The following is a 26,226-nucleotide window of genomic DNA, read 5'->3' on the forward strand; positions in this document are numbered from 1 at the left end:
GGCAAAACTAAAAGTATATGAAAGTCTTGAAGATAAAGAAATAAGAAGACACAAAACAACATCTTAGTTTTCTATCATTTCTTACCACGTGAATCTTGCGATTAGCAGTCCACCACCAACACTTACTATATTCCTGAAGATCCAGCTCCTTTACTGCATGAATGTCACTAAGCTGGGCGATTCGAGCCTGGACTTTGGTTCTACCCTCTCGACCTGTCATGTCCATTTTTTCAATCATTTGCTGCTGCTTGTCAATCCAATACAGCCAGCTTTCAAACACGGTTAGTCCCACGGGCTGCAGAATGTTGGAGTCTTCCAATACTACCCGGTTGGCACCTTGGAGAGGAGAACATTCAACAGAAATGATGCGTGTGGGTCAAGTCATACATTCAACAGCTATTTACTGAAAACCAGTCAGATTTTTAAAGTACTGAAAAGGAACATATGATAAGCTCTCTACCAGAAAACTTAAAAATCATTCTGAGAAGAAAAGATATATACATACCAGAAAACAGGTAACAGACTAGACATCCAAGCGCAATCAAGAGCAAATAAGCGTCCAGTACACAGTAGATACTAAGTTCATAGAAATGTAGAAAAGCACTTGAGTCGCTTTCAAAAATTTTTTAAAGCACAGTCCAGGGCTTCCCTGGTGGCGCAGTGGTTGAGAGTCCGCCTGCCGGTGCAGGGGACACGGGTTTGTGACCCGTTCCGGGAGGATCCCGCGTGCCACGGAGCGGCTGGGCCCGTGAGCCATGGTCGCTGAGCCTGCGCGTCCGGAGCCTCTGCTCCGCCACAGGAGAGGCCACAGCGGTGAGAGGCCCGCGTACCGCAAAAAAAAAAAAAAAAAAAAGCAAAGCACAGTCCATCTTTCAAATTAAGTCTTATGAAACTCTCTAACATGTATAACACACAAAAACAGTACTTCTCTGGATGAAGCAGTGGTGGTGGGCCGAGAGCTCTGTGTTCTCGGCTTCCCCCACCTGCCAAGCACACCCAAGGCGTCTGTGAAGACCACCACCCTCACCCACCGGGCCACTCAGAACACAGGAAAAAGGACTCAAAGGTTACCGGGTTCAAGCTTCACCTCAAAATAAGATTTCTACAACACCCCAGACACAGAGCCATCCAGAGTCTGAAGAGGCAGCCTATTCTACTGCCGAACTAGGAGAAAGTTCTTTCACATAGTGTGCTGAAATCTGTGTCCCCTGCCCACCCCCACAGCTTCTCCTTCATTCAAAAGGAATAAAATACATTAATTCCTTCTCTCTTCCTCCTAATCATCCTTCAAATATCTATAGAACTTTTCCCTGGTCCTTAAGTGTTTGATCAAAGAAAGACATTAGCTTAATACTTTGGAAATATCAGGGAAAGTTCCAGGAAAGAGGCAAACATAAAGCTAAGTTTTAATAAATGGAGAAAAGTGGGGAGGTATTACGGATGAGAAGGCACCGCCTAAGTCAACATTCAGATTCATGGTGGGTTAAACACAAGTCTACCTAAGCTCCCTCCTAAAAATCTACTAAAACGATGGTAAAAAATGAAGGCATAAACCCATAAGGACAAATGGGACAGAAGAGTAGAAAAGCGATATAAAATTTACAAGTTGGAGAACAGACAGACAACAGATCAAGAATTTTAGCCTCCTATGAATCTCCTTTCAATAAGCTAATAGAGGATGTGATCTATCACGAAAAAGGAATTAACGAAAGAAACGGAATCTGGGAAACAGCAGGTTCAGCACCAAGGAGACTGGCAAGTACATTCCCAGGATAACGGTGAAAGAAAGTTGACCTAGAAAGCAAGCAAATCCAGACAGGAGCAAGATGACAAAGAAATTCAGGAGGTACGTCTTCAGTTAAAAAGAAAAAAAGATGGATTGCTTGATACATCTGCATATGCTGAAACAATATTTACATTAGATAAGATTAATTTCAGAGAGAAATAAAGCTACAGAAGGAAATGTAGCTCATGGTAATATTTTCATAGCCATAAATAACAAACAATTATGAACTTAAAAATTATGATATAACTAAGCTGGGAGGATGGGAGAAGAGTTCATATAGGTATGTTAGGGATATATGGTTTAAGACAGCAAAATCATTATCTTCCATTAAAAGAAGTCAAATTGTGGTATCTAAAAATTAAAAATCATGAAGCAGCAGTTTTAAACAAATTATTTTAAACTATCAGAGATGCCTCTGAGAGTAGGAACTGAGAGGAGGAAGGAGTAGAGCAGTAGACTTGGTTTTTGTAGGCCAATTAGAACCATTTGATTTCTATATCTACATGTATTACTTTGATGAAAATTAAAATTAAATTTAAACTGTAACACACTAAGAGTGATTAAAAAAAGATTAGTTGGTGGTAGTGGAAGGATGGCCTCAATTGGACAACTGGGGAAAATAAGAGGTCAACAGTGTTGCTGGAGGATCCCAGATCTACTGATTGACTCTCATGGCATTTATAAGACTCTGGAATCAGCAATGAAAAGACATATTTATTCAACAATCTAAGCATATACTAAACGCAGTCCAGTATAAAAGCTCTGTAGGAAGCTAAAAATACTAAGTAGAAAGATATCCCATGAAAAAAGTATATGATTATCTGTGAACATATAAGGAAGGGGGAAAAAAAACCTACCAACATTATACTAATCTTTTTCAGAAAACGTAAAAAAAGGAAACATTTCTTTTTATGAGGCCAATGTAACCTTGATGGCAAGATGCCAACAAGTACATTATAAGAAAGGAAAATTATGGGGTAATCTTTCTAATGAACCCAGATGTAAACATCTTAAACAAAACATTAGCAAATCAAATCCAGCAATATATAAAAGGGATAATGTATCATATCAAGTTTGATTTATTCTAGCAAGCTAAGAACAGAAGAGAATTTCCTTAATCGGCTTTTTAAAAGTTATCTACAGAAAAACCTTAGCAAACATAAAACCTAATCAAGAAGTACTGAATGCTTCCCCCAAATCATGAAAAACAAAAACAAAATGAAACAAAAAAATCTTAAGGATTCTATTATTTTATTTAATATTGTACTGGGGGGTCCCAGTCAGTGTAATAAGGCAACAAAGAAAAAGGACTGGAAAAGAAAAAATAAAACTCTCCTCATCTGTAGACAAATGATTCTGTAACATAGAAAATTCTAATTTAGCAAGGTCCCTGGGAACAAGCACAATGTACCAGACTGGGGAAGAAGGGAAAAACTGTATTTCTATATTCCAGCCACAACCAGAAAATGAAATATTAAATATTTAGACTACTCTTTATTACCAGCATTCAAAAGCATTAAATACCAAGGAATAATTCCAATGAAACACAGGCAAGACCTCTACACAGAAAACTACAAAACACTGAGGGAAATTAAAGTTCTAAATAAATGAGGGATATACCATGTTCATGGTTTAGAATCTAGACTAATATTATAAAGATAACAATTCTCCCTAAATTGATCTATAAATTCAAAGCAAACCAGAAAGAGTTCTAGTAGGTTTTTGCTTTTTGGTGGAAGAGGCTGATCCTAAAATGTATATGGAAATGCAAAGTGTCAACACTAGCCACGGTAATCTTGAAGAAATACTAAGAAGAAATACTAAAGATGTACACTGCCAGATAAATTTGTTATAAAGTTTTATTAATTAAAACAATATAATGCTATGTAAGACAAAGTGACCAAGGGACGATTAGAGTCCAGACACAAAGTTACACTAATATAATCACTTCATTTATAACAAAGGCGACAGGAGAGAACAGCAGGGAAAGGATGGTCTTCTCAAAAGAAACAGTGTTGAATCAAATAGTAATGTGGAAAATAAAATAAAACTTAACCCCGTCTCACACCATACACAAAAATAAATTCCAAATGGATTAGAGATCTAAAATAAGAAAAGTTAAACAAAAACATTTTAGGAAAAAACACAAGAAAGTATCTTTGTGACTATGCAGAAGTCAAAGATTTCTTAAATATAACATAAAAGGCACTAATCATAAAGGGAAAAATTAATAAACTTTACTACAATAAAAATAACTTCTTTTTCATCTAAAGACACCACTGGGAGAGTGAAAAGGTAAATCACAAACTGAAAGATTTATGTAATACATATCTTTCTCTATAGAGGAAAGTATGAAGGCATACCAAAAACTATTAAAGAAGACTTATAAATGGAAGGATACCCCACAGTCATGAATGAAAAGACTGAATTCCTTAAACATAACAATTCTCTGCCAATATGTATGTAACTTGATAATGGATTAACATCCTGAATAAAGAATTTCTAGAAATCAGCAATAGAAAAATGGGCAAAAACTACAAATTGCAAATCACAGATGAAATATGAATGACCAATAAATTAACCTCAAATTCCAATAGAGAAATGCATACTTTATTAATAATGAGATATACCTTTAAAACTATTGGATTGGTAAAAACTCAGAAGTCTAAAAGTACCAAGTACTGGAGGAGAAACTCATATACTTCTGGTGGGTATTCTAAACTGATATAATCACTTTGGAGAGCAATCTGAATAGATATATTCAAGTTGAATATATACATACCACATTACACAGCAATCCCACTACTAAGTTTAGGCCACAGAGAAATATTCAAATATGTACATAAGAATATACACTGCAGCACTGCTATTAATGGCAAAAAATTGGAAATAGCAGTTTAGATAGCAGAATAGAGAAACTGTAGAATGATCATACAATGAAATACTATTTAGCACTGAAAATAACTGACATAGATTTGTGGATCAACAGGGATCATCTCAAAACCATGATATATCCGAAAAAAGCAAGCGACAAAAGAATACATGAGACTACTTATACTAATTTTAAAAAGTGAAAAAAAAGTTTAAATGTGTGAGTGTACATGGTAAAAAATACACAGAGAGAGGGAGAGAGAGTGAGCGAGAGAGAGAAAGCAAAACATGCATGGCAAAGAAACAAATCAAAAGTTACCTCTGAGGAAAGAGGAAGGAAAACAGAATTGGGGAGGGATACACAAGGGCTTCAAATTCTCCCTAATGTCTTTTTTTTTTTTTTCACGAGAGAGAAGGAGGAAGGAAGGTTCATAAGAAAATATGGCCAAACACTAAGATTTTTTTATTAACATCTTTATTGGAGTATAATTGCTTTACAATGGTGTGTTAGTTTCTGCTTTATAACAAAGTGAATCAGTTATACATATACATATGTCCCCATATCTCCTCCCTATTGCGTCTCCCTCCGTCCCACCCTCCCTATCCCACCCCTCTAGGTGGTCACAAAGCACTGAGCTGATCTCCCTGTGCTACGCGGCTGCTTCCCACTAGCTATCTACTTTACGTTTGGTAGTGTATATATGTCCATGTCACTCTCTCACTTTGTCCCAGCTTACCCTTCCCCCTCCCTGTATGCTCAAGTCCATTCTCTAGTAGGTCAGCATCTTTATTCCCATCTTGCCCCTAGGTTCTTCTGACCATTTTTTTTTTTTTTTTAGATTCCATATATATGTGTTAGCATACGGTATTTGTTTTTCTCTTTCTGGCTTACTTCACTCTCTATGACCGTCTCTAGGTCCATCCACCTCACTACAAATAACTCAGTTTCGTTTCTTTTTATGGTTGAGTAATATTCCATTGTATATATGTGCCACATCTTCTTTATCCATTCATCTGTCGATGCACACTTAGGTTGCTTCCATGGCCTGGCTATTGTAAACAGACCTGCAATGAACGCTGTGGTACATGACTCTTTTTGAATTATGGTTTTCTCAGGGTATATGCCCAGTAGTGGGATTGCAGGGTCGTATGGTAGTTCTATTTTTAGTTTCTAAAGGAACTTCCATACTGTTCTCCATAGTGTCTGTATCAATTTACATTCCCATCAACAGTGCAAGAGGGCTCCCTTTTCTCCACACCCTCTCCAGCATTTATTGTTTGTAGATTTTTTGATGATGGCCATTCTGATTGGTGTGAGATGGTATCTCATTTTGATTTTCATTTCCCTAATGATTAATGATGTTGAGCATTCTTTCATGTGTTTGTTGGCAATCTGTATATCTTCTTTGGAGAAATGTCTATTTAGGTCTTCTGCCCATTTTTGGACTGGGCTGTTTGTTCTTTTGTGATATTGAGCTGCATGAGGTGTTTGTATGTTTTGGACATTAATCATTTGTCAGCTGCTTCGCTTGCACATATTTTCTCCCATGCTGAGGGTTGTCTTTTTGTCTTGTTTATGGTTTCCTTTGCTGTGCAAAAGCTGTGAACTTTCATTAGGTCCCATTTGCTTATTTTTGTTTTTATTTCCATTTCCCTAGGAGGTGGGTCAAAACGGATCTTGCTGTGATTTATGTCATAGAGTGTTCTGCCTGTGTTTTCCTCTAAGAGTTTGATGGTGTCTGGTATACATATAGGTCTTTAATCCAGTTTGAGTTTATTTTTGTGTATGGTGTTAGGGAGTGTTCTAATTTCATTCTTTTACATGTAGCTGTCCAGTTTTCCCAGCAGCACTTATTGAAGAGACTGTCTTTTCTCCACTGGGTATTCTTGCCTCCTTTATCAAACATAAGGTGACAATATGTGGGTGGGTTTACCTCTGGGCTTTCTATCCTGTTCCACTGATCTATATTTCTGTTTCTGTGCCAGTACCATACTGCCTTGATTACTGTAGCTATGTAATACAGTCTGAAGTCAGGGAGCCTGATTCCTCCAGCTCCGATTTTCTTTCTCAAGATTGCTTTGGCTATTCGGGGTCTTTTGTGTTCCCAAACAAATTGTGAAATTTTTTGTTCTACTTCTGTGAAAAATGCCACTGGTAGTTTGATAGGGATTGCACTGAATCTGTAGATTGCTTTGGGTAGTAGGCTCATTTTCACAATGTTGATTCTTCCACTCCAAGAACATGGTGTATCTCTCCATCTATTTGTATCATCTTTAATTCCTTTCATCAGTGTCTTATAATTTTCTGCATACAGGTTTTTTCTCTCCTTAGGTAGGTTTATTCCTAGGTATTTTGTTCTATTTGTTGCAGTGGTAAATGGGAGTGTTTCCTTAATTTCTCTTTCAGATTTTTCATCATTAGTGTATAGGAATGCAAGAGATTTCTGTGCATTAATTTTGTAACCTGCAACTTTACCAAATTCATTGATTAGCTCTAGTAGTTTTCTGGTAGCATCTTTAGGATTCTCTGTGTATAGTATCATGTCATCTGCAAACAGTGACAGCTTTACTTCCTTTCCGATTTGGATTCCTTTTATTTCCTTTTCTTCTCTGATTGCTGTGGCTAAAACTTCCAAAACAATGTTGAATAAGAGTGGTGAGAGTGGGCAACCTTGTCTTGTTCCTGATCTTAGTGGAAATGCTTTCAGTTTTTCACCATTGAGGACGATGTTGGCTGTGGGTTTGTCATATATGGCCTTTATTATGTTGAGGAACGTTCCCTCTATGCCTACTTTCTGCAGGGTTTTTATCATAAATGGGTGTTGAATTTTGTCGAAAGCTTTCTCTGCATCTGTTGAGATGATCGTATGGTTTTTCTCCTTCAGTTTGTTAATATGCTGTATCACATTGATTGATTTGCGTATGTTGAAGAATCCTTGCATTCCTGGAATAAACCCCACTTGATCATGGTGTATGATCCGTTTAATGTTCTGTTGGATTCTGTTTGCTAGTATTTTGTTAAGGATTTTTGCATCTATGTTCATCAGTGATATTGGCCTGTAGTTTTCTTTCTTTGTGACATCTTTGTCTGGTTTTGGTAGCAGGGTGATGGTGGCCTCGTAGAATGAGTTTGGGAGTGTTCCTCCCTGTGCTATATTTTAGAAGAGTTTGAGAAGGATAGGTGTTAGCTCTTCTCTAATGTTTGATAGAATTCGCCTGTGAAGCCATCTGGTCCTGGGCTTTTGTTTGTTGGAAGATTTTTAATCACAGTTTCAATTTCAGTGCTTGTGATTGGTCTGTTCTTATTTGCTATTTCTTCCAGGTTCAGGCTCAGGTTGTTCACTTCTAAGAATTTATCCATTTCTTCCAGGTTGTCCATTTTATTGGCATAGAGTTGCTTGTAGTAATCTCTCATGATCCTTTGTATTTCTGCAGTGTCAGTTGTTACTTTTCATTTCTAATTCTATTGAGTCTTCTCCCTTTTTTTCTTGGTAAGTCTGGCTAATGGTTTATCAATTTTGTTTATCTTCTCAAAGAACCAGCTTTTAGTTTTACTGATCTTTGCTATCGTTTCCTTCATTTCTTTTTCATTTATTTCTGATCTGATTTTTTTTTTTTTTTTTTGCTGTATGCGGGCCTCTCACTATTGTGGCCTCTCCCGTTGCGGAGCACAGGCTCCGGATGCGCAGGCTCAGCGGCCATGGCTCACGGGCCCAGCTGCCCCGTGGCACGTGGGATCTTCCCGGACCGGGGCACGAATCTGTGTCCCCTGCATCGGCAGGCGGACTCTCAACCACTGCGCCACCAGGGAAGCCCTCTCATCTGATTTTTATGATTTCTTTCCTTCTGCTAACTTTGGGTTTTTTTCTTTCTCTAATTGCTTTAGGTGTAAGGTTAGGTTGTTTATTTGAGATGTTTCTTGTTTCTTTCTTTTTTTAAAAAATTTATTTATTTACTTTTGGCTGTGTTGGGTCTTCGTTTCTGTGCAAGGGCTTTCTCCAGTTGCGGCGAGCGGGGGCCACTCTTCATCACGGTGCGCGGGCCTCTGTCACGGCCTCTCCCGTAGCGGGGCACAGGCTCCAGACGCGCAGGCTCAGTAGTTGTGGCTCACGGGCTTAGTCGCTCTGCGGCATGTGGGATCTTCCCAGACCAGGGCTCGAACCCGTATCCCCTGCATCAGCAGGCGGACTCTCAACCACTGCACCACCAGGGAAGCCCTCTTGTTTCTTGAGGTAGGATTGTATTGCCATAAACTTCCCTCTTAGGACTGCTTTTGCTGCATCCCATGGGTTTTGGGTCGTCGTGTTTTCACTGTCATTTGTGTCTAGGTATTTTTTGATTGCCTCTTTGATTTCTTCAGTGACCTCTTGGTTATTAAGTAGTGTGTTGTTTAGCTTCCAGGTGTTTGTATTTCTTACAGATTTTTTCCTGTAATTGATATCTAGCCTCATAGTGTTGTGGTTGGAAAAGATACTTGATATGATTTCAATTTTCTTAAATTTACCAAGTCTTGATCTGTGACCCAAGATATGATCTATCCTGGAGAATGTTCCATGAGCGCTTGAGAAGAATGTGTATTCTGTTGTTTTTGGATGGAATGTCCTATAAATATCAATTAAGTCTATCTTGTTTAATGTATCATTTAAAGCTTGTGTTTCCTTATTTATTTTCATTTTGGATGATCTGTGCATTGGTGAAAGTGGGGTGTTAAAGTCCCCTACTATGATTGTGTTATTGTCGAGTTCCCCTTTTATGGCTGTTAGTATTTGTTCTTATGTACTGAGGTGCTCCTGTGTTGGGTGCATAAATATTTACAATTGTTGTATCTTCTTTTTGGATTGATCCCTTGATCATTATGTAGTGTCCTTCTTTGTCTCTTGTAATAGTCTTTATTTTAAAGTCTATTTTGTCTGATATGAGAATTGCTACTCCAGCTTTCTTTTGATTTCCATTTGCATGGAATATCTTTTTCCATCCCCTCACTTTCAGTCTGTATGTGTCCCTCGGTCTTAAGTGGGTCTCTTGTAGACAGCATATATATGGTTCTTGTTTTTGTATCCATTCCGCCAGTCTGTGTCTTCTGGTTGGAGCATTTAATCCATTTACATTTAAGGTAATTATCGATATGTATGTTCCTACTACCATTTTCTTAATTGTTTTGGGTTTATTACTGTAGGTCTTTTCCTTCTCTTGTGTTTCATGCCTAGAGAAGTTCCTTTAGCATTTGTTGTAAAGCTGGTTTGGTGGTGCTGAATTCTCTTAGCTTTTGCTTGTCTGTAAAGCTTTTAATTTCTCTGTCAAATCTGAATGAGATCCTTGCTGGGTAGAGTAATCTTGGTTGTAGGTTTTTCTCCTTCATCACTTTAAGTATGTCCTGCCACTCCCTTCTGGCTTGCTGAGTTTCTGCTGAAAGATCAGCTGTTAACCTTATGGGGATTCCCTTATGCGTTATTTGTTGAAACACTAAGATTTGACAAAGATGGATGGCAGAAATTCTATACTTTCTGTATGCTGGAACCATTTCATAATTAAGGGTGGAAAAACAAACAATAAAATATGAATAGACAAAAAAAGAAGCAGTAATAACGATAGTCTTTTGTTTACAAGCAGCTCATGCAGCTCAATATTAAAACAACAAACAACCCAATCCAAAACTGGGCAGAAGACCTAAACAGACATTTCTCTAAAGAAGATATACAGACAGCCAACAAACACATGAAAGAATGCTCAACATCACTAATCATTAGAGAAATGCAAATGAAAACTACAATGAGGTATCACCTCACACCAGTCAGAATGGCCATCATCAAAAAAATCTACAAACAATAAATGCTGGAGAGGGTGTGGAGAAAAGGGAACCCTCTTGCACTGTCGGTGGGAATGTAAATTGATACAGCCACTATGGAGAACAGTATGGAGGTTCCTTAAGAAGCTAAAAATAGAACTACCATATGACCCAGCAATCCCACTACTGGGCATATACCCTGAGAAAACTATAAATCAAAAAGAGACATGTACCACAATGTTCATTGCAGCTCTATTTACAATAGCCAGGACATGGAATCAACCTAAGTGTCCATTGACAGATGAATGGATAAAGAAGATGTGGCACATATATACAATGGAATATTACTCAGCCATAAGAAGAAACGAAATTGAGTTATTTGTAGCGAGGTGGATGGACCTAAAGTCTGTCATACAGAGTGAAGTAAGTTAGAAAGAGAAAAACAAATATTGTATGGTAACACATATATATGAAATCTAAAAAAAAAAAAAAAGTTATGTAGAACCTAGGGGTAGGACAGGAATAATGACACAGATGTAGAGAATGGACCTGAGGACATGGGGAGGGGGAAGGGTAAACTGGGACGAAGTGAGAGAGTGGCATGGACTAATACATACTACCAAATGTAAAATAGGTAGCTAGTGGGAAGCAGCTGCACAGCACAGGGAGATCAGCTCCGTGCTTTGTGACCACCTAGAGGGGTGGGATAGGGAGGGTGAGAGTGAGACACAAGAGGGAGGAGATATGGGGATATATGTATAGCTGATGCACTTTGTTATAAAGCAGAAACTAAGACACCATTGTAAAGCAATTATACTCCAATAAAGATGTTTTAAAAATAAATAATGATAGTGTTTTGGATTTTCTTTTTTTATTTGCTAAACTGTCTTTAATAAACATGTGCCGTTTCTATAACAAAAAATAAACATCATAAACGAAGAGAAAACGAGAAAAGGAAAGAAGGGGGAAAACCCACCTTAAATACTAGAAAAAGTTATAACACTGATATAATAAATAACGAGAGGGGATATAAGAGGTACAGGTGATCAGGTAAGGGAAAGAACATACTATGCAAGGTGGGTGCATACACACGCAAAGTGAGTGCATGACTGTTTAGAATCAAAGAAGGCATAATGGAAGGGAGGCATTTGAACCTGAAAAGACAGAATTTCTTAAAATTTTAAACAAGTTACACATATATGCAAAAATATAAAACTTAAATGATACAGAAATAAGTACTCTTAACATATTAGTATGCTAACCTTACATACCTTTCTCAAGGTTTATGTGTTTGCATATTTCTCAAGGAATATACAAAAATACCTATATTTTTGTTTATAGTATACATATTGTCTGTGTGTATGTGTGTGTGTGTGTGTGTGTGGTACATACATTTTTGGAGGCAATTTGCCAGTATATATAGTATATAGTTTGTGTGCGTATGTGTATTTATATGTGTGTGTGTGTAAAATAGTTTCAAATTTTAAATAAAACTAAATCTTAATAAACATTGCTATACAACTTAATTTTAAAAATCATCCTTCTATGTCAGTACACACATATCTACTGAATGACTGTAATAATTACTGAATGATTGCAATATTTCATACCCCTGATATACTAGAATGTATTTCTCTGTGATAGACTATTACAAATAATGCTCAGCAAACACCGTTGTACAACAGGGTCAGTGTTTCTGTAAGACAGCTATATGAAAGAGAAATTTACCAGCAAACGGCCCTCCAAAAAGGTTCTACCAATTTCCACTTCTACAAAAGTGTACGAGAGCATGCCATTTTCTACCATTCTGGCCAATGATGGGAATAATCAACACCATATTTTATGACTCTGATAGATATAAATAGTGTATTATTTTAATTTCATTTTCCTGATCGCTAGTGAGACCACACAGAGTATCTGGACTTCAGAAATTGGGGGTAGGGGAATAAACATGATTGTAAAGAGAGGACCACAGAGAAATGAGAAAGTAAAAAGTATATTTGAAGACAAACAAATTATTTAATTTCATTAAAACATACCAGGAATCTTAGGATCATTTGAGTTTGAGGATGAGTTTGTGAAAGGAAAATACCAACTTAAGCATGCAACCAGACTTTTTTTCTTCAGGTTCTAAGAGTACCCTGAAGGGTTTTTTTAGTATAGTTAGTGACATGATTAGAAACCATGCTTCAGAAAATTAATTTAGGAACAGTGTGTAAACTTTCGGGGGGGAAAAATCAGCAGGCAGGAGACTAATCATAGGCTAGAATTCAGGCCAGAGATAAGACAAAGTAGAGCAGAAGAATTAGAAAAGGAGAAGAGATGCATTAGAAACATATTATTTATGGAGCCCAAATCAAGAAAATTCGCAAGTTATTACATAAAAATGGAGTAATCATGTTGATGGTTAAAGAAAAAGTGCTTCCCAACCAACGTGATGCTGACTACTCTTAGTGAATAAAACTGTAAAGAAATGTGTACAAAAATAATACAATAGAAGGAAAATACAAATGCTATTGGTGAATCATCTCAATAACTCAAATCAAAATAAGGAAACACATTTCTTGGGTACCTGAGAGATCACTGCTTTCAATTCGCCGGAGATCTGAATCAGCCCAAAAGAGTTTGCCCAATCTGCTATCAAGAGCTAAAGCAATTGGTTTACTTAAGCCACTGAAAAAGAGGACCTCCCGTTCTGTTCCATCTAAAGCAGCTCGTTCAATTTTGGGAGACCTTTCCTGAAGATTGGTAAAATACATATACCTGAAGAGAAAGGAGGAAACTATAAGTTTACCAAAGTAAGAAATCACACAAAGTGAGAATATTGCTGTTGATTAAGACAAAAGGAAGTCAAATAATATTTTTAAATCTTATTTTAAATGTTTTAAAACATATTTTTTGAAGGTCATGGGATATATGAATTTCAATAATAGTAACAAAGGGTACACAGAAGTTCTTAGGGAGCTAACTTTAAGGAATTAATAAAACAAAGTGTTAGATACAGGCAGCCTTATGCTTTTGGAATAATACAATACAATAAATAAAAGAAAATAGCAGTAATCAGAGAGATTTGGACACAAAATTTTAACTTTCTTCTCTATTAGTCTATTTCATAACTGAAAATAAGTCATATATGAATCTTTTATTTAGCTTCTATAGTTCATCTCTTTCCTGTAACTCCTTTGACGTAAGCTACTTTCCCTGCTGAATTCCTTATCATTCATTCAGATTCAAGTAAGTATAATTTATTAAATGCAAAGCTCTATATTAAATGAAAGGCATATTAGTTCTTATCATAAAAGAACCTAAAATCTAGTAGAAAACCTAAGACTGAAAAACAATTAAGTATAAGGTAAATTGGTAAGGACTAAGTATAACTAGAGAGGTACAGACATAGAGCGGTGGGTATTTGAGAGAGGAGAATGTCACATCTGGCTGGGGGTGGGGCAAATCAAGGGAAACTTCACGGAGGATGTTACAGTTCAAACAGTCCTGGAGGTATGGGTAGAAATTAGAATTAAAGCAGTAGTGACTAAGGAAGGAAATTCTAGACAGTAAAATCAGAGAAAGCAAGAATATACATGGGCTGAAAAGGAAGGTTGATGAGGGTTTCAGATGCCACCTTAGTAACATACCCTTTTTCTGGGTTTACCACAATGGCTCGAGGTCTGTCTTGCTCGCCTTTTAACACCACTCCAATCGATCTCCCATCTAATCTTGTTACATTAATGACATTGGTGGCCTCGCAAGTCCAATAGATGTAGCGGCTATAAATATCAATGCTGAGGTCATAGGGCTGTATTTCTAGGTTCTGATTCGGAACTGAGCTCACAACCACTGTAAAGCCCTAAGGGAGAAAAAAGAAACACACACAGAAAATTGGATTCCAAGCCAGATAGCTCCGAGGAGACCACTCACAATACTTATACTTATGTGGTCACACACCTGAGAAGGAACTCTCAAGTCTCAAGCGACATTTCTTAGTGAACATTTCAAATGTTCCCTTTGGTTATTACAACATAAAGCAGTAGAGCGAGCTGAGGCCATATTGGTTGCTCTAAGAAGCTGATAGTGCACTGATCAGAAATGAGAGTGAGAAGGTGGCAGCTGTCCCTGTAAACCAGAGACAACTGCTGCTAGAACCACACTCTAGAAATAACTCTAAAGCAGTGGTGCTCAACCAGGGGCGATTCTGCATTTGCGAACGCCTCCACCAGGGGTACTGGCCAATGTCTGGAGACATTTTTTTTTTTTTTTGCTGTACGCGGGCCTCTCACTGTTGTGGCCTCTCCCGCTGCGGAGCACAGGCTCCAGACGCGCAGGCTCAGCAGCCATGGCTCACGGGCCCAACCGCTCTGCGGCATGCGGGATCCTCCCCTGACCGGGGCAGGAACCGCGCCCCCTGCATCGTCAGGCGGACCCTCAACCACTGCGCCACCAGGGAAGCCCTGGAGCCATTTTTGATTGTCACGCCTATGAGATTGTAACTGGCTTCTAGTGGGGAGAGGCCAGGGATGCTGCTAAATATCCTATGACGTACACGTCAGACCTCCACACAGAGAATTATCCAGCCAAAAACGTCAACAGTGTGGAAGTTGAGAAACTCTGCTCTAGAGACAATAGCAATTAGTCAGGGCTACAAACCACATCTATCAGTCATGTCCTTCTCTAATCCTCAAATCTACCCCCCCCCAATTTTTTTTTAAACAAAGCCAAGCAAAAAGAGAGGCTCTGTTCATCTGTTTTATCTGAATAAACTATATTTTATTTACTCGGCATCTCTGAGGTAACACTCCTTAATAAGGCTCTCATTTATTTGCTATGTCCTCAGCTGTATAACAACAGCTATAATTTCTATCAACTAGTTATCAGCCTACTGGTCCTGGCCTACACCGTGTAAAGTGCACCTGTAGTATACCGCTACAACTATACCCCTAAATGATCCTCGGCAGCCCTAAATACACTATCTCCTTGCTCTTGTCAGATAAGACATGAAAAATAAGTAATCTAATCTCCCTAAATTTTAATGCATTAAAAATGCAACTTAACATTACTGTTAAAAGGAAAATGACACATAATTATTTACAGTAATCCCGGTCTAATACTGCTTGGACACAGAAAGAAAGCAAAGAATTATGGACAGTGGTATGTAAATCATGACTAGAATGTAAGCACAGATAAGACATGTTGATAATATTTTCATTCCTATCCCACAGTCACCAAATAATAGTTACCAAAACAAAAACAAAAAAAGATTAGACTAATGATAACATATCCTAGATGTAATTTTACTGAGACTGTGTTTTATGTTTCCCATCCTCTGAACCTTTTAAATAATAGTTAACTAGTAATAGAACTATTATTTACTGAGTGCCCACTATGTGGTAATGGGCTATGTGCTTTTACATTCCTTTCAGCTAAAAAGTTCATAAGAATCCTAGTGAGTGACAAAGCTGAGATCAGAACCAAGTGTGTATTTGATTTCAAAGTTTCCAACACTCCATGTAAATGGAATTTTAAAAAAAAACTATATAAATGATACAGGTGGCACTGACAGTCATACTAATATATGAGCATAAGTTATTTTAATACAACACAATCTTCATTCTAATAGAATTATCAAACAATTGTTTACTCAAATATCATTAGGAGGGAAAAAAGCTGCTAGGTTCAGAATTTCAGTTTTACACACACACACACACAAGCGGAGTCAAGACTTAAGTAAAATAGGATGGTTGGCTGGTCCAACTACTAGGCAGAAGAACTGGATTTTGAATGCAGCCCTGAATTACCTGGCTGCCATCTTCTTGTGCTTTTCGGATCATGTTTTGTCGTGAGTCAATCCAATAGAGTTGCTTGTCCAGTGGGTCATAGTCAATGGCCCGGACATTCCGAAGGCTGTGGATAGGAAGGATGATGTCAGGGCTCTGCTGTTCATCAATCACCATGCGGTTGATGGCACTCTTTTGACTGAAGAGCAGGAAAGTAGTTGGAGCTTAAAGAAAGAAAAAAGCAAATAGGAAACATAGTTACCCTAAGTCTGTATCACTCAAAGATTTGATCAGCCTGTTGTCTGTATCTCATACAAAACAGACATGTATGTTGAAAAGGTAAGGTTGAGATAAAACCCTTCGGAATGCCTCCAGAAACTCTCTTAGAGGTAACACTGATCGGCACTCTGGTTACCAAACCAGTTATGAATTTACCCCATGATAACAGCCAACTAGCCACTTTTTCTCTGTCTTGTCCACAGCGGTATCATAGGACGCTTGATTTTAATGAAGCATTTAATAGAGATAGACAAAATTCTCCTGTCTGCCAAGTAAATAATCCTAACTCCTCCATAACCAATTCTTGTAGGTGGAAGGAAGCCTGGGTCTCCATAGGTCAAAGAAGAAACTTCAAGATTGGTTTTAGTCTCACTTCTCACACTGTTTAGTCACTTGACCTTAACTAAGGCCCTAAACCTCTCTGGGTCAAAATCTACTCAACTCTAAAATAAGGTCATAGCTATGCTGTCCTGCTCATTGAGTTGCTATAAAAATTTTACAACATATGTGTAAATACTTTAAAAACTGTAAGGCATTATGGCAATTATACCTCAACAAAAAATTGTAAGGCATTATGTAAATGTCAAGTAAAAATAACTACTGTTTATTATTATCAGTAGTAGCAGTAATAAACTTGGTATTAGTAGGATTCAAACCAACCCTCACTGGTTGCAGATATAGGCTCAATATTTTGCATAGTGGGTTGCAAGGAGAGGGAGCCAGTAAAAAAAATAAAAAACACACTTAAGTTGATGCCCTAAATTTATGAAATGGGAAAATGCAACAGAGACAATATTTCCCTTTCCCAGGGACTAGGCCTCTGCATCTCTAATCTAGAAAAGGATAGCATCTGGCACTGCTACCAAAAACTTCAAAGTCTAATAGCATTTTTTAAATCTTCATTTAAAATATATGTAAAAATTCTGTAATTACACGTTGCTCAGTCACCACCTAAATCCAGGAGAATTTTGTCCTTCTCAGGGATATAAACATAAATGGCCAAGACAGAACTCCCTGCTTTATTGCCCCTTAAACCCCATTCTTCACAGCTCCATTATTTGTGGTTCCCTGGTTGACTTTACATTTACACCCAAATGTATACTGGCTTAAATCCCAAAGAAATTCACTGGTTCTCACAAAGAAACTTGGTATTCACAACACTGAAATTCGGCTTTGAGTTCCTCACTGGCTAAAAGTCCATACCTAGCTTGGAAGATTCAGAAAGTATTCCAATGATCCCACTGGAACTCTCCATTACCTGGAGTCCATAACATATTGATTTAACAACTTTCAGCAGTTTTAGTAGAAGCCATGCCTTAAGCAGTAAGAATACAGGTCACAACAGAGTAGTTAACAAGTTTCCCATCTTTTTTTTTTTTTAAAGAATTATTTTTTTGGCAGTACTACATTCTTGTAAATCAAGACAATAGAAAAAAAAAGTTCTGAATTCTAAATTTCCAACAAAATAAGCATCGCTTATACTAAGACATACAATGAAACTTAGAAGAAAGACCCCACAGTTTTAGGTGTCAACTTTTCCTGCCTGGGAAATAATCAAATATATATTTGGCTCCAAGTATGTTTCACTGGGTACTTTTTTTTTTTTGAGTCAAGTTTTAACCTTTAATAAGATTCCACGATTAGGTGTTCTAGAAATGTAGATTAAGACAAAGCCAAATATGGCTCCAAATAAATGCTTGTTTCAAAGTCTATGGATGACATTAATGATTACAACTGGCTCAATATTTCTAAGAGGAAGCTGATGTTTTGACTTATTTACAAAAGTGACAAAGAATATGCAATTTTGTAAGCCTAAATCCATCCTAATTTATGTAACCTCTAACCACCACTCCCTCATCTCCTGCAGAATGCTTTCAAAACTGTCCTATGAGGTTGTCTCTGTTTTGCATTCCCACAAGGAAGACAGCCAGCCACACGCAGAAGTTGGAGGATGATGTAGGAGGAAGCTCTTCAGCTCTCCTTTGAAGACACAAGTGTTCACCCAAAGCTTAAAGAAAGGTATTACTCTGGTATAAGAACAGCATAAATGACAAGGCCAAGCCCACCATGTCTGACTGTGCCATTTGTGCATTGTGCCAAAGGCACCAAGTAGGGACTGAAGTCCAGTCCACACTTCATTAGCCAAGTCAAGCACCTATGCAGCTGCATCTGCCCAGAGGAAACATCTTTTCCCAATTTGCACAGAGGTTCCATAGGGGCCAACCACTTCAGTACTGAACAAGGGATTACACAATTTGGCCTCCTGTTTCCTCTCTGACTTAATTTCTATTCACTGTGTTCCAGAGACACTGGCCTCCTAGGTGTTCCTCTAATATGCCGGACATGCTTCCCCCTAGGGCCTCTGCATTTGCTATTCCCTTTTGCTTGACAGGTCTTCTCCCAGATATCCAGCATAGCTCATTTCCTCACCTCCTTCAGTTCCGGACATAGTGTCACTTTTACAGTCAGGACTTCTCTCATGACCCTATTTAACACTGTGATCCTCTTACCCACCCTTTCTTGCTCTTAATTTTCTCCATAACACTCATCTCCATCTAACTCATGACAGAGTTTACTTATTTAGTTCATTATCTGTCCCACTGAAATGTAAGCTCCATGAGGGCAGGGATTAATGTCTATTTTATTCAGTGCTACATTCTTCACTGGCTCAAATGATGCCCAGTGTGGATCAGGTGTTCAGTAAATATTCATTGAAAGAATAAATGAGTAAACAAATGAAGAAACAAGCATGAGATGATGATAACTAAGGACAGCCCTGTAGCCATGATTTTGAAAGTAAGGAAATAAAATTATTTCAGAAAACTGGGAAAGAAAAGAAACAAGCATTTATTTAGGAACTCCAAGATGTCACACATCATACCAGATGTCATCCAATCCCCCAAATTACTCCATTTTATAGGTGAGCAAACTCAGAACGGTTAAGTAATTTCTAAAGAAAGGCTCAGAAAGGTTAATTTTTCCCAGGTCACAAAGCTGCTGCTGAATGGAAGAGCACATGTTTTTCCAATTCCTGTCCTGCTTCTTCATTCTTCTATTTAACAATGATTTCTTGAATGACTACTATTTACCGAACACTGTTTTAGGCACCTAAGATACATCAGTGGAAAAACAGGAAAAAAATGCTGCTTCATGGAGCTTATATCCCAGTAAACAGATAACAAGTAATAAGCATAATAAAGAGGCTATAGTATATACATAATAGAGTGTATAAATTATACAGTATATCAGAGGGTGCTTAAGTGTCACAGGAAAAAGAAAAATGGCAGGTAAGGGGCACTGGCAATGTTAGATAGGGTGGAAGGATGACTTGCAATTTTAAATTGGGCAGAGCAGGTCTCACTGTGGAGGTCACAATTAAGCAGTGACTTGGAGGTGAAGTATATCCATGCCAATATCTGAAGGAAGAACATTCCAAGTAGAGGAAATAAGCAGTATAACAGTCCTGAAGTAGGAGTAACTGGCATATTTGAAAACAGCAATGAGGCTGGTGTGGCTGCCATGGAGAGAGCAAGAGAGAGAATGGTAAAAGCTGAGGTTAGAGAAGCAAAGCGGGGGGGTGTGTGTGTGCAAAATGTGGGGTACAGATCATGCAGGAACTTGTAGGCCATTATAAGAACTAGGTTTTCACTCTGTGTGAAATGGGAGGTTTTGAGCAGAGTAACAACATGATCTGATTTAGCTTTTGAAACACAGGTCTAGGAGTAAATTACACAATGTTAGAAAACTTTTTGAGGGCAAGTACTTTGTGTTAAACTTCTCTTGTAATCTGCTTTGGAATCTAATACATCTGTGCACAAATATTAAATAGTACTCATTATAAAAAGAACACGCAACAGGAAGCCTCTTGAAACACTGCCAATCATCTCAGAAAGAGCCAAAGACAGACATTAGAGACACTCAGCACTGATTTCTCAAGACCTTCACTCACCAACTAGCACACACTGGTAAAATCAGCCCAAACAATAATGACCTCAAAAGGTCTTTCCCTATTCTTCTGTCTCCATCACTTATTACCCCCATTTTCTCCTTCCAAAGTTAAACTTCTTAAAAAAGATGTCTACATAACACATACACTACCAGCCCTTCCTTTTCTCCATTCACTTGTTGATCTATTCCCATCTTTCACCATTACCTCCCTGAAATTACTTTTTTCAGGGTTACTAATAACCACCTCATCCAAATATCCAATGGATACTATTTTAGGCCTCACCTTACTCAACCTGTCAACAGCATTAACACAGTTCTATTTTCAAACAATCTTCTCTCTTGTCTTCTGTGTCACTATCTTCTGGTTCTCCTCTGGCCCTTCTCGCTGCTGCTTTTCTGTGTCCACTGCGAGCTTTCTCTCCTCAACCAGAGTTCCTGAGGTTACCAGACCCCTTCTTTTCACCACACTAGAGTTTGCAAACTATGGCCCACAAGGTAAATCTGGCCTGCTGCCTGTTTTTATAATAAAGTTTATCAGAATTGAGCCACATTTAAAAAATGTAACATCTATGGCCGCTATCACACTGAAATGTTCAGAGCTGAATAGGTGTGAGAGAGACTATAGGATTCACAAAGCCTAAATATTTACTCTCTGGCTCTTTAAAGAAAAAGTTTGCTGACCCCAGGTCTATACCTTCTCCCTAAGTACCTATTTTAAATACATGCTGGCATTTCTAAAATTAATACCTCTAACATCTCCCTGAGCTATGGATTCTTCTATACAATTTCTTTCTTTCTTTCTTTCTTTTCCTTCCTTCCTTTCTTTCCTTTCCTTTCTTTTCTTTCCTCCCTCCCTCCCTCCCTCCCTCCTTTCTTTCTTCCTATCTTCCTATCTATCGATCTAACTATGGCTGCATTGGGTCTCTGTTGATCGACTGATCTATCTATCTCTGGCTGCGTTGGGTCTCTGTTGATCTATCTATCTATCTAAGGCTGTGTTGGGTCTCTGTTGATCTATCTATCTATCTATCTATCTATCTATCTATCTAAGGCTGCGTTGGGTCTCTGTTGATCGATCTATCTATCTATCTATCTAAGGCTGCGTTGGGTCTCTGTTGATCTATCTATCTATCTATCTATCTATCTATCTAAGGCTGCGTTGGGTCTCTGTTGATCTATCTATCTATCTATCTATCTAAGGCTGCGTTGGGTCTCTGTTGATCTATCTATCTATCTATCTATCTATCTATCTATCTAAGGCTGCGTTGGGTCTCTGTTGATCTATCTATCTATCTATCTATCTAAGGCTGCGTTGGGTCTCTGTTGATCTATCTATCTATCTATCTATCTATCTAAGGCTGCGTTGGGTCTCTGTTGATCTATCTATCTATCTATCTATCTATCTATCTAAGGCTGCGTTGGGTCTCTGTTGATCTATCTATCATCTATCTATCTATCTATCTAAGGCTGCGTTGGGTCTCTGTTGATCTATCTATCTATCTATATATCTATCTATCTCTGGCTGCGTTGGGTCTCTGTTGATCTATCTATCTATCTAAGGCTGCGTTGGGTCTCCGTTGCTGCACGCGGGCTTTCTCTAGCTGCAGTGAGTGAGGGCTACTGTTCGTTGCAGTGCGCAGGCTTCTCATTGCGGTGGCCTATCTTGTTGCAGAGCACGGGCTTTAGGCACGCGGGCTCTAGAGCACAGGCTCAGTAGTTGTGGCACGCGGGCTCTAGAGCGCAGGCTCAGTAGTTGTGGCTCACGGGCTTAGTTGCTCCGCGGCATGTGGGATCTTCCCGGACCAGGGCTCGAACCCATGTCCCCTGCATTGGCGGCGGATTCTTAACCACTGCACCACCAGGGAAGTCCCTACAATTACCTATTTAATAGTTCTATTTCCCATAGGAAAATCAATACAAACCTAAAATTATTTTTTAATTCTTTTTGAAAACGAATCCTCCCCATTTACTATCTACTTAACTGCTCACACCAAAAATCTATGAGTCATCCTTGCTTCCTCCCTCTTATTCTTCCTCATATACAACTCATTAACAAGTTCTGTTCATTCTAGTTTCAAAATATACCTTGAACCCATCAACGTCTCTCCATCACGACGGCCACCAGCCCCATCTAAGTCGACCTGCATTATCACAAGAGTCTGACTGCCCTGCAACCACTTAATTTTCCTCCTCAAATCCATTCTCCACAGCAATCAAATCATGTTATTATATCTTATTCAATTTTCATAGCAACCCTACAAGTTAATTACTATTATTATTCCCATTGTACAAATGAGAAAAAATAAGGCTTAAAAAATGTATGTGACTTGCTTTGGTAAAACACAAAACTTACATGTGACAGAGATGCCAAATCATTAAACTATAAACTGATGTTCTTTCTTTTTCAGAGCTGAAGTCTTGTGTCAGAACAGACTAGATCCTTTCCTATGTGACCTCCTATATTTTCAGGCACAGAATAAGGTAATTTCAATAGTTCACTATATCCAATATCCTACAGCAATTTTGTTACCTTCTAACTTAGTGAACCATACCCTACTTCTCTCCCACGAATCTACTTTTTCTGATCTATTTATCATATCTACCAATTTGTTCTTGTCTATCCACCAAGACATGGGCGTTCACGCACACCTGAATCATAAATCAGGACTCCCCAAGCCAACAATCTTTTGTGGCACACTGTGTTTTGGTGTTCTTAGCACTGTATGTGTGTGTGTCTCTGTGTGCATGTGAATCTGAGAAGAGCTGGTAACATCAGCTAGAAGTAGGTGGCGACCACTCACTATGTTCAGAGCATGTGCTCTCTAGTTTTCCTTCCCCATCTATTTACTGTTTCATACTGAGCTAAATTTACTTATAGCATTTTCTGCCTGGCCTCTTACACACTTAAATTCTTCATCTTTAGCCTATTCTATGAACTTCAAAGGACAAGGAGATTGTATTTTGTAGATTCTCTTTGTTGTACTGTTTGTACCGTTCTTCCCTTCCTTTATCATGAATAAGTATGTATAGCACACATATGTGCTGTCTGCTGTCTCTCAAAGAAGCTATGCACATTTTTCAATACATATTTAATCCCCAAGGATAAAAGACTTACTTTTTCTATAGTATCAATTTTTCCATAACATCTAGTTAGCACCAAACAAATAAAAGTAACAAAAACTTGCATTTTTCCACATTTAGTCCTTCCCTTTTATTAAACAAATGATCAACTCTGGACCTCTACAACTTTTTACTCTAGAAAGAACATGAACTACAGTGTTTTCAAAATCCTGCTTTCTCCTCTAATTCTAGATTGCTTTGGGGGGGGAAATGCAGCTTACCACTACAAGTCCTGTTGTCAGCATTAAGAGAGTAGTGGGCAGGGCATCCACAAACAAAACCTCCAACTGGCACTGCCAAGCAGAGGTGGGAGCAGTGCCCATTGCTGGAAGCACACTCATTCCACCCTGCCTGCCGAGAGGAGTGAAACACGAGGATGTCCATCACATAATCCAAATGGCCCTGAATGATGGTGCGGTTTTGGCCACTGGTTTTGTTGGCACGCTCGATGCTGCGTCGGCTCCAGTCCGTCCAGTAGATGTAATCTTGGTACTGAGTTAAGCCAAAAGGATGAGGCAAGTCATCTGCTATAACCTCACGGTTGAGTCCTGTTTTCAGAAAGGCAGTAGAAAGGGGAGAAGCAGAGAGATGAAATATGTGAGAATGTAAGAGTCTTGTTGGCAAAAATAAAATAAAATGTTAACATATAAAACATTACTTTTGTAAGCAATTTAAAACAGAAGAATTCCTTTAAAAGCAATTCTTAAACCAGACTGGTCCTCTGAAATCAACCCACCTGCAGTCTGACCCCATGCCTCAAACTAATATTCTTGCTACAAATCACTGAGTTTTTTTAAGCTCCTGTAAATGGTCTATTTTGATTGTGGTCTTATTTTCCCTCCATAAAGGTCTATAGTTCAACTATTTTTCCTTCCAAAAAAGGATGAAAATACATATATTGTATTTTACTGGTACAAAAAGTCACTTCAGGAATACCCAGGGTGTTATAAATTCCATTATAAGCCCAACAGTAATGAAATTTCCACATATTAAAGAGATATGAATCCAAGTACCTGGGCCACTATTAATAAATAGGATACAGTGTGAGACAGAGGAAGAACCTAGACATTCATATGAAGTTTTATTAATAGTATCTAACCTATGGTAAACAGCAGCCACTGACTTCTACACAGAAAGGATTATATACTATCTGTCTGAACAAAAAGGAGTACAGCTTACCAAGCATATTTGAAGATTCTATTAAGTTGGTGTCCAGGTCTGTCCAATAAAGCCTCCTTTTAGCATAATCAATAGTTAGGCCATTTGCTCGCCCCACATTTGGAACTAATGTAGTACGTTCACTTCCATCCATGGCAGCTCTGTCTATCTTAGGCTTTCCACCCCATTCAGTCCAATACATAAATCTAAATTCAAAACAGTGGATACTTCACATTACATTTTTGACTATTTGGGAGAAAGGATCATATTCATGCACAGTAACTAAATGAATTTAAAGAAAATATACATTAAGTCAAGGAAATTGGTAAAGCAAAATCATAGCTATAATTTTTTTCAAGAATACTGGCAGCCTCAACTAAATATTTTTTCTCATATCCTAAAAAGGAAGTGAGTCAGCTTTCCTTAGTCTTTCCAATGAATTTGTTCCATCCAAAACCTAGGAACTGGAAACAAACCAATGATTTCCTTATTGCAGCACTGCATTTATAAAACTAATATTCAAGAAGTTAGCAAAGAATTAAAGCTCTGGTCTCAGAACCTGATTCACTTCAGAACAAAATATATGTATTTCTGAATACAAGTAATTCGAATTTTTAAACTTCTTTTCAATTTGTGTCATCAACTCTCCCCCAAACTAAGTTCCAGCAGTACATCAAGGGTAAAAATTAATAGCCTTTAATTAAAAAATTTAAAAAAAACACTGAAATTTAAAAGCAAAGTTTGAAAATGTATTTGGTCACATGGTCCAAGGTAACACACTGCGACGTGTAAGAGCAACGAACCACCCCTTAATGTGTCAGCTGGTCAGTGAACACTATTACTACAACCCCTGTGAAATTTTAGAACACTCTTTTGCTTTTGTTGTACTCTTTTGAGTTCTTCACCTTAACCTTAGAGCAGCTCAACAGTATAGGTGTTTTACATATGAGGAGGCCAAGGCACTAAAAGTGTGACTGATTTGTCTAATGTCTTCAAGCCAGTCATATGGCAGCGCTAGAACTAGAAGCTAATCCTTAGCCAAATGCCCTTTCAGCTGAACTAGTAGTGCTAGTTTCAAGACACTCTGAATGCTGGGAGTAGGAATGTTCTCCACATGCCAGGTCTCATCAAATACCCATGGGAGATATTCACTCATCAGCCTGTTAGCTGATGGTTGATTTGGTAGCAATGTATGAACATGGTTTTCTGAAAACTGAAGTTGTCTCGGTCTTTGTCTGCATTTGTACTTGTCAGCTGACAGGCACGTGCACACCCCGAGAGCCCAAGAGAAAACAACTGTGGGAGAAATTTCACAGTTGCCAGCAGCCACATAAACTAGAGTACTTCGTCCCAACTACTAAATATGTCTGGTAACTAATGTTTAGAATAAAAATCACCATAACCCAATCACAACATGTCAGCACAGAGTGGGTGCTTTCAGTATGACCTTCTTAACTACATGGCTAACAAGCTAACCATGGAACTGACTGATTCAGGGAAACTATTTT

The 26,226-nt window shown here is 38.2% G+C and overlaps 1 protein-coding gene across 3 annotated transcripts in view; it reads right to left on the reverse strand.

Annotated features, from left to right (window-relative positions):
- LRP6 (LDL receptor related protein 6) overlaps positions 1-26,226 on the reverse strand; it is a 183,793-nt gene that overhangs the window by 27,407 nt on the left and 130,160 nt on the right. For all 3 annotated transcript variants that reach the window (XM_022577612.3, XM_022577611.3, XM_089920312.1), the window contains 6 exons: positions 24,740-24,924; positions 23,782-24,108; positions 16,235-16,437; positions 14,078-14,289; positions 13,015-13,205; positions 127-336 (listed from right to left, as the gene is read on the reverse strand). In XM_022577612.3, coding sequence (XP_022433320.1) covers positions 127-336; positions 13,015-13,205; positions 14,078-14,289; positions 16,235-16,437; positions 23,782-24,108; positions 24,740-24,924 — 1,328 coding nt within the window. The remainder of the gene's footprint in view (positions 1-126; positions 337-13,014; positions 13,206-14,077; positions 14,290-16,234; positions 16,438-23,781; positions 24,109-24,739; positions 24,925-26,226) is intronic.

Source organism: Delphinapterus leucas, chromosome 11 (genome assembly GCF_059928025.1).
Source record: "Delphinapterus leucas isolate spDelLeu-1000000601 "Yukka" chromosome 11, BTC_Dleu_Yukka2, whole genome shotgun sequence".
NCBI classification, from domain to species: Eukaryota; Metazoa; Chordata; class Mammalia; order Artiodactyla; family Monodontidae; genus Delphinapterus; species Delphinapterus leucas.